Raw genomic sequence first — 9506 nt, 5'->3', positions numbered from 1 at the left:
AGCCCCCGCCACCCCTGCCACCCCCGCCTCATCCCTCCGTGCAGCAGCAGTTACAGCAGCCACCACCTCCTCCTCCACCCCCACAGCCACAGCCACAGCCACAGCACCAGCCACCCCCCCGACCTGTGCATATGCAACCCATGCAGTTCCCCACCCACATCCAGCAGCCTCCGCCACCCCCAGGCCCACAGCCCCCTCACCCGCCCCAGGGCCAGCAGCCACCCCCACCGCAGCCCGCCAAGCCTCAGCAAGTCATCCAGCATCACCCTTCACCCCGGCACCACAAGTCGGACCCCTACTCAACCAGTAAGTGGCCCTTGGTTCTTAATCCTAACCCTAACCCAGGGAGGCTGGGACTGGATCCAGGGTTTTGTCCTTGAGCAGCCAGGCAGGTCAGCTCATGCTTCAGGCTGAGGTTGGAGAGGGGTGGCTGACATGGTGTGGGTACTTCTTGTAGTGTCTCTATCAGGTATGTCTTGCTTGCAAGCTGAGATGGCTGAGAATAAGGCCCCCACTGGCCCTTCTCTTGTAACTCAGTCAAGAATGTTACAGTATATCGTGATTCTTGTTAGGTGGTAAGCCTAGAACCCAGGGAGGCACCCAATCCACCTCTGGTTAGAGCAGGCTTCCAGGAGAAGGTGGCCAGAGGATGAGCAGCAGTTAGTTTAACAGATGGGGGTGGGGGAGGTTAAGTTCCAGGCAGATCCAGGGGCAGGTGTGGGCAGTGGGGGCTGTTTGAGAACCTGCAGGAATAGGTGCTCTGCTCTTGGTGTCATGAGGCCCATCTGGTGGAGCCAGGATCATGTCGGGGAGAATTGGGCTGAAGATCAAAGGTAGTGTGCCTCCCACCTTCCCCTGAAACCATTCCTATCTCCTGCTGCTTGGTCCAGGCTGCCCTATTTTCCTCCACAGCATTGGTCAGGCCATGCCCTCTTGCCTTTCTTGGGCATTTGTTATTTAAATGTCTGTAAACAAAGCATTCTGGCCAACCCTGGTGTGGCAATGTGGCATCGATGCCTCATGGTGTACTGACATGCAAGGGTCAGAGTTGAGGTCCCTGGACTTGGCAGTGTAGACCAATGCTGGCTTGGGGGTGCAGCATTGCTGCTCACAAATTGAACAGGCCATAACTATGTTGTGAATGCTCCTAAACCCAGCAAAAGCTGCCAGGTACCAAGTGGATAGCTTCAGCCCTGGGCCAAGACCAGCTGGCTGTCCTCCCTGGGAAAGACGGGTGCTGGTCCTGGCAGCCATGCAGCTGTGCCTCTTCCCATCTGTGAGCAAGACCAGGCTTCCAGTAGTGGGTGGTGATAGGTGATGAGATGCCTTTAGAAGAGCCAGCAGTGGGGGTGGGACAGGTCCCCTCTGGTCACCTGGTCCATCTCGTCTTCAGCTCCCATGGCCAGGGAGTGATGTGGATTGGAACCCACCTAGGGCTTTGGGTCTAAGGCCAACGCATTGGAATCCTAAGGAACTCAGCAGGCATCCTTGGGTGCTGAGCCAGCTCTCAGGCACCGCCACTGGGCCTCCCCTCTAAGTCTTGGTGGAGGAAGCCACCAGCCAGCAGGCGATTCCTACAGATCGTAGGCCTAAGAGCCTGCCCCGGTCACCTCTGTAGGTATTCTCAAGGGAGCCTCCCCAGGCAGGAGGCTGTCACAATTGTGTGACTGTGGCTGGCTGGCTGGCAGACCTGGACAAAGGCCACCTAGCGCCTAGGCTGGCAGAACCAGCCACCTGGTACTGGGGGCCAAGGGATAGGCACAAGGCTGGTCCTTGCTATCAGGTCATCTCCAAACAGCTTTTCTGGCTCTAGAGAGAGTGCAGGGGAATCAGTTGTGGGTCCACTCTAGGCCCACTAAAATGGGCACCTCTGCCCAAGGGTGTCTGTGCTGGCAGACAGAAGCAAGTCAGTGGCAGGGCCGGTACGCAGAGCCTGGGTTAGGTGGTTCAATGTGAGGAAGGACCAGGAACACAGGCACTGCAGAGCAGTGTCTTTCTTTTGTGGACACTGGTGGAGCTGGCCAAGACATGTAGGATTCAGATAGGAGGGTGTACCCTTGCTAGGGTGGATGGGAAAGTTTAGGGTAGGACTTGGTGTCTACTCCAGCTGCCCAGTCCTGAGGGGCTGGTCCACTGTGATCTAGGGCTATTACCTCAGCAATGAAGCTAAGGTGTCAGACTTCAGTGCCTAGCTATACCTTTCCCAGGGACCAGTAGTGGGGCTTTTCGAGCTCCTGCCCTGTATAGGGTATTTGTACCCTGTGGCTGCCTAGGTCGCCCCTCCCATTGTTGGGATAAAAATCGGTGGACTGGCCCACTTCCTACAGGAACCACAAACTCAGGACCTGTTCCCTAACTCTGCTGTGGTGCAGGCCAGTTCCAGGCTATCCTAGGCCTGAAGCAGCTGCAGGCAGGCAGGCCAAGCCACCTGGGACCCAGGCTGCCTATTCTGTGCAGTTATTGATGTGCCTTGCGTTTAACCCAAGCATTGCCACAGAACTATCTGGAGAGCTTTTTTATTTTTTTAAATATATTTTTATTGATTTCAGAAAGGAAGGAAGAGGGAGAGAGAGAGAGAGAGAGAGAGATAAGAACATCAATGATGAGAGAATCATTGATCGGCCGCCTTCGGCACACCCCACACTGGGGATTGAGCTTACAACCTGGGCATGTGCCCTGACCAGGAATCGAACTGTGACCTCATGGTTCATAGGTTGACGTTCAACCACTGAGCCACACTGGCTGGGCTGGAGAGCTTTTAAAAAGTACTCAGGCTCAGTCCACACCTGGGACCAAATGTATCAGGTTATGCACTTGTCAAACCTTCCTGATGATTCTGATATAGATTTTAGATACTAGGACTGAGTGCATAGCTCCACAAAGCCCTGCTCCACACTGAGCTTGGGGCCTGACTGAGCAGGCCCACAGACCCCATGTGGCGGGGCTCCTCTGGTGGGGCTCCGATTGGATTCGGGGACCAGACTGGGCCCAGCACTAGCAGCCTCCACACCAATCGGCTGACATGCTCCTTGTCCCCTTTCCTAGGTCACCTCCGTGAAGCCCCCTCCCCGCTTATGATACATTCCCCCCAGATGCAACAGTTCCAGAGCCTGACCCACCAATCGCCACCCCAGCAAAGTGTCCAGCCGAAGAAGCAGGTAAAGAGCAGGGCTGGGCCTCGGCCCCCAGGGCCAGGCACGGGCCAAGGCCAAGGCCGCCTGCCTGCCTCACCGGTCGCCATGCCTGTGCCGTCCCAGGAGCTGCGTGCAGCCTCTGTGGTCCAGTCCCAGCCCCAGCCCCTGGTGGTGGTGAAGGAGGAGAAGATCCACTCACCCATCATCCGCAGCGAGCCCTTCAGCCCCTCGCTGCGGCCGGAGCCCCCCAAGCACCCGGAGAACATCAAGGCTCCCGTCCACCTGCCCCAGCGTGAGTGTCCCGTCCACTCTCTGCCATTGCTAAATGTGAGCTTCTTGGCCGGCCAGTCCGCCATGCCTGCCCCATGGGGGATCCAGGCCCACAGGCTGTTTGTGTTCTAGGGCCTGAGATGAAGCCCGTGGACGTTGGAAGGCCTGTGATCCGGCCCCCTGAACAGAATGCACCCCCATCAGGGGCTCCCGACAAGGACAAACAGAAACAGGAGCCGAAAACACCAGTTGCCCCTAAAAAGGTAGGGTCTGTGGGCCCACAAGTGCACCTCACTCCCCACCCTCACCCCAAGGAGGTGTCCATATGGCAGCAGGGCCCCCTCACTCACCCGGTGGTCTCTCTGCCTCACAGGACCTTAAAATCAAGAACATGGGCTCCTGGGCTAGCCTGGTGCAGAAGCACCCCACCACCCCATCCTCCACAGCTAAGTCATCGAGTGACAGCTTTGAGCAGTTCCGTCGCGCTGCCCGTGAGAAAGAGGAACGGGAAAAGGCCCTGAAGGCACAGGCTGAACATGCAGAGAAGGAGAAGGAGCGACTACGGCAGGAGCGCATGAGGTGGGCGCGGGCTCCGCGGGCGGGGGCTCCTGGGGCGCCCCAGGCCCCAGGCTGACCTGGAGCCCTGCTCTGCTCAGGAGCCGTGAGGACGAGGACGCACTGGAGCAGGCCCGGCGAGCCCACGAGGAGGCACGCCGGCGCCAGGAGCAGCAGCAGCAGAGGCAGGAGCAACAGCAGCAGCAGCAGCAGCAACAAGCGGCTGCAGTGGCTGCAGCTGCCGCCGCCCCCCAGGCCCAGAGCTCCCAGCCCCAGTCTATGCTGGACCAGCAGCGGGAGCTGGCCCGAAAGCGGGAGCAGGAGCGAAGGCGCCGGGAAGCGGTAAGTCAGGGGCCCTGCTGGGGAACCCCAGGGCAGGAGTACAACCCTGGAGGAGTTTGGAAAGGGGACCTGAACCCAGAGAGGGGCAGGAGCATCAATCTGAGAAGGGGGGCAGGCAGGGAGACCCTCGAATGTGTGCTTGGAGCAGGGAACCTGCTTGTCCACACCAGCTAGCCTCTGAGCCATGAGGTTCCAGGGAATGGGCCCTAAGGAAACTGCCGATGCTGGAGGGGTGGGGGTCCTCTCACTCTCTGACTCTTCCCTCCTCTTTCCTGCAGATGGCAGCTACCATTGACATGAATTTCCAGAGTGACCTATTGTCAATATTTGAAGAAAATCTTTTCTGAGAGCACCTAGGTGACTTCTGACTTTGATTTTCTGGCGAAAAGATGACTCTCCATAGTGTTAGGCGTGGCAGCGGAGGCGGGAGCAGCATCCACAACCTGTCTCTAGGCCTGGCCCTTGTGCATGCTATGCCAGGGCAGGCCTGACGGGCAGCTAAGGACTGTAGAGCCCGTCTGCCTTACAGCCAGCCGGACGTTCTGTCACCCTCACAGGACATCAGCTCAGAACACGTCTCACTATGAGCAAGTGTTGGCCAGACCCAAGTCCGAGTCCCCGCGTGTGGGCAGAGGCCCTACTCTCCGCCAAATGTCTACACAGTATACAGAGGACATCGTTGCTGCCGCCACCGTGACTGGTTTTCTGTCCCCGAGAACTTGACGTTCATGACGTCCTGCCTGCCGGGAGTCCTTCCCCACACCCCAGCCTCAGATGCCTGCCCCCAGGACAGCAGGACAGGCCCAAGTGAGCTGGAGGCAAAAGAGGGCACCGGTCCACCCCCTTGCTGGCACTGACTTTGCCTTGAACAGATCCCACCCCTGCCCTCCCCCCACAAGCCTTTAATCAAGAGCCGCTCTCTGTAAGTGTTTGCTTGTGCAAAAGGGAATAGTGCCGTGGAGGTGTGTGTGTCCATGGCAATCCAGAGCGAGGTGACTGTCACGCGCGTGTGGGCCAGCCTCGCCTGGTGAGTGAGGCCACCAACCAAAGTCAGTTCCTTCCCACCTGTGTTTCTGGGTTTTTTTTCTATATATATATTTTTTGTTGGATTCTATTTTATTTTTAATTCTTCTCCTCCAAACACAATGGCACTGCTTATCTCTGAAATGGTGTAATCCTCTCCTCATTGGGCAGCAGCTGCCTCTGCGCTGTGGGTAGTGTGTGACTGTGGCTGTATAGTGAAACATAGTTGGCATATCCTTGTTTGAAGTTTGTTGGTGACTCCACCAAACTGGTGTAAAAAACCTCAAAAACCCACAAAACACAAAACACAAAAAACACAAAAAAAACCTGCCTACATTGTACTCAGTTTCAAACTTTATTAGTCTATTTTTAATTACAAAACCAGAAAGCTGTGTTTTCTTTTCCCAACCCCATTCATTGGCTTCTTTGTTTTTAATGTCAAATCTGTTTGAGTTGTTTTTTACCAGAAAAGGAAGGGTCGGGCTAGGGGACAAGCGGGTGCCAGGGCCACAGCCTGAGGCAGAGGCTCCTGGCTTGGCACCCGCTCAGTGCCCACCTGCGGGCACTTCCCTCACTTTTTTTTTTAAGTTTTGTAATTGGAGCCCTTGGTGAGGTTACACGTGCCATGATAACCCACTCTACACCACAACACTGGTGCCTCAGTGTTGGCCATACTCTGGAGTCAGTGACTGGTTTGACTTTCATACAGTGAATATGCATTTGGTCTGTACTGATCATGGAATAAACACATCTCTCTTTTTTAATGCTGGTGTCTCCCTGACATTTCTTTGTGAACCACCTGTTACCTAGGCGAGGCCCAGGAGTCTCCAGACCCCAAATCATGTCTATATAACTCCCACCAGGGGCCATCTAGCCCATTTCCCATGGTCTTTCCCTGCCATCCCAAGCTGAAGCTGTGACAGGGAGTCCAGGTACCCATTCTTCCCTCCTAGACAGGTGGTGGTGTGCTCCAGGGAACCTGGCCAGATTCCAGACAGTATTCTCCTACATCCTTGTCCCCTACTCACCAGGGGACTTGGGTCACTTCTCCCACTTTGTCTCCCTCTACTTAACTCTTTTCATTTAAGCTCAGGGTTAATCAGATATTCTTAGATAAGTGTACATCCTCCCAACTAGGATCCTCTCTCACATGCACACAGATGCACACCCACACATTCCTGCCAGAGAAAGTCCACCAGATGGCCACCCTTGTCTGTGTGCCCATCAGTAGCCACAAGGCAAGCTGGGTACCCAGGAGCAGCCCCTAGGATGAAAGATGAAAGTATATCATTTATATGTATGCAGAGACACACTGATTGAAACATTGCTAGCACTGTTTATTAATCCACATCCCCCTTTAACGGTGTATTGTGTTTGGGATCTCCCAAACCTCCCAGAGAGGTGCAGTTCTGGCATCCAGCCAGAGCCGCCCCCCACCTCCACCCCTCCTGTGCCCCTGCCCACCCTCCAGGCTCTTCCTCATAAACACTGTGCTGGTTCAAGTAAGACTTACAGTTTGGTTCTTTGGGGTTGCTTCTATCTCATCCCACACCCTCCCTCATTTCTGTTCTGACACTTCCCCAGGCCAAGTCCGACTATTTAGCTGGAGAAATGGTTGTCTCCGCCTTCCTTCTAAAGAGTGAATTCTGCCATAGCCCTCTCCACACCTCCCTCATAGGTGTTTCTCTAACTGGGTTATAATTAGAACTTGGATCTATTTAATTTCTCTGGCCATTTTCCCAGTCCCTCCCACAGTACTAGAAATCTTAGTCCTATACAAGAGTGAGAGGTGTGTACAAGCCCCCACTGTACTGTATGCACGGATCGCTTGGCCAATAATTATGTCAGTGAATCTGAGACTTGTATTAAACACTTTAGACATTTGTAGAAGGGAATTCGTAGACTTTTCACTTATATACTAAAGGTTTTTTTTTTGTGCAGTTCTCATTGCAAAAATAAACATTTGTACTGAATATAAAATTACTTTCCTGTGACTACTGCTGTCTTTTTGTTTGAGGGTAGAGCTGAGGGTTAGGGGTGGTGGAGTGAGAGTCAGTGTTGTGTACTAGTAGCAGAGGAAGAAGTAATGTCCCCAAAAACCCACCAGTCATGCAGCAAGATTAGAGAGCTCAGGAGGGATATCAGGGTTGTCAAGTGGTCAAGAGAATTGATTTTATAGAAAATGTAAAAGAAACTAAAGCTATGACGGTCTAATCATGCAAGAAAAGAAAGGTTAAGTGCAGGGAAAACAAACATTTGTACAATACAGGCAGTGTAATCATAGACAACTACTTAACTGAGTGCATTGTTTACTGAGGCCGAACCATATAAACCACTATTCATTCCCTTTAAGTAACAACCCAGGGACTTAATTATGGTCCCAGGACAGTATAATGTTTAGCAATGACAATACAAAGGTAAGATTAACAGTGGAAGGTGGAAGGGAGGGTGAGAGATGACAAAAAGGGATGAGTGGAGTGTTTCAAATTAGAGGAACCAGTAGAAAAACTACAGGTGGAAAAAGCACGTCCAGTGGTGGTGACATGAGTCAATGAATAATATCCCAAATTGATAATGAAGAGGGAGGCCCAGCCCAGTCGGCGTGGCTCAGTGGGTGAGTGTCGTCCTAGGAACCAGGAGGTCACAGTCCCATTCCCAGTCAGGGCACATTCCAGTGGGGAGTCCAGGAGGCAGCCGATCAATGATTCTCATCATTGATGTTTCTATCTCTCCCTCTCCCTTCCCCTCTGAAATTTATTATAAGAAGTAGGCACATAAGCACACTGAGGTGCCCACGATACCAACAGAAAGCCAAAAGCGTGCCAATGGCTGCCAAAGGCGAGGAGGTGGAGCTCAAGGCTGCTGCTTTTCTCAAAATCCTGGATTGCTGCTTAGCCAGTTGTATGACTTTGGGCAAATGACTTAATCCCCAAATTGCAGGTTCGTGGCCTCTGATGCAGGAGTGTGATCACAGCACTTACACGTAATAGGGCTGTTATAAAGATTAAATAAGGGACCGTGAAATACCCAGGATCTTGGGGGAAGGTTGCAAAACGAGGAGGAAGAAGCCTCGTGCCCGGCCCAGGCCCACTTCCTCTTCCGGCCACAGTCCCAGTGACGCAACGGGCCGGGTCTTCCGAGGAGACAAGAGTATCCCCTCCACCACTTGCTGCGGAGCCCGGGTCCCGGCACCTGCGGCTGGGCTCTCGGGCGGGACCTGTCGCCTGCACGTCAAAATGACCGCCAGAGTCCAATCACCGCTGTGCAGGGGCGGGCCGAAGGGCCCACTGGGCCAACTGGAGGCTAGCGCGGGGTCGCGGCTGCAGGACCCACCGTTGAAACCAGAGCTGGGTGAAGGTGCTGTTAGATCGCTTGGAGCCAGGCCGAAGGGTGGGTCGCGCGCTCCCGGGCGGGGGACTCCCGGGAGATGGCGGCCGGGGACCCCTGAGGCCTCCTCAGGCCGCAGCAATAGCCCCAGCCGCCCTCCCAATCTCTGCGGTGGCGCAGGCTGCCCCCTCCTCCCACTTCTGGGCTCGCTTGGCCCGCCATATTGGTTTCTGGCACCGCCCCCTTGTCTCATTGGCCCGGGTCCAGGCCGGCCCCCAGCTCATTGGCCCAGCTTTCTCGCTCCGTCCTTCTCCACCCAGTTAGACCCCGCCTTCCCTGGGCTCCGCCTTCTCTCCGCCCACACACCTAAGCCACGCCCCCAACCCTTACAAGGCTCCTGGACCAGGTTGGGTTCGCCCTTCCGGCTCGTAGGCCATACCTGCCCTTCAGTTCCCCGCCCCTTCACTCCAGGTTCCCCCGGTTCAACTCAGGACTCCCCCTCTTTCCTTGCAGGACTTCAATCTTCCTCTGGAGTTAAACTCTCACCCACCTGCTGCGGGAGTCCCCCTAGACCACGCCCACATGTTAAGCCCCGCCCACCGCTCTAGTTCCTCGCACCTCGCCCCAAGGTCCCTCCCCACCCACCGCAGCCTGGTCCTCGCAGGCTCCACCCTGGCACCCTAGTCTGGCTCCCTGTGGCCAGCGCGCCCAGGTGTTCACCTGGCACTCAGGTAAGTCGTGTTCTCTCCAGCGTTCCGCAAACCCCGACGGCACGGAGGGACCCCAGGCTAAAGGCGGTGGGCTCTGCAGCCCGGACCCCGCCTCGCCCCTGCTGCGCGCGCCCCTGGCCGAGGA

The 9506-nt window shown here is 55.2% G+C and overlaps 1 protein-coding gene across 1 annotated transcript in view; it reads left to right on the top strand.

Annotated features, from left to right (window-relative positions):
- BRD4 (bromodomain containing 4) overlaps nt 1-6090 on the top strand; it is a 42725-nt gene extending 36635 nt beyond the window's left edge. Inside the window, 7 exon segments of the mRNA XM_014547773.1 lie at nt 1-306; nt 3046-3158; nt 3258-3426; nt 3537-3667; nt 3778-3983; nt 4061-4301; nt 4580-6090. The exon segment at nt 1-306 is cut by the window's left edge and continues 10 nt beyond it. Of these exon segments, the coding sequence (XP_014403259.1) occupies nt 1-306; nt 3046-3158; nt 3258-3426; nt 3537-3667; nt 3778-3983; nt 4061-4301; nt 4580-4648 (1235 nt within the window). The 3' untranslated portion in view covers nt 4649-6090.
- Nucleotides 6091-9506: the final 3416 nt, after the last annotated feature.

This window comes from Myotis brandtii, unplaced genomic scaffold (genome assembly GCF_000412655.1).
Source record: "Myotis brandtii unplaced genomic scaffold, ASM41265v1 scaffold485, whole genome shotgun sequence".
Taxonomy (NCBI): Eukaryota; Metazoa; Chordata; class Mammalia; order Chiroptera; family Vespertilionidae; genus Myotis; species Myotis brandtii.
This window is presented reverse-complemented; position numbering and strand designations above follow the sequence as displayed.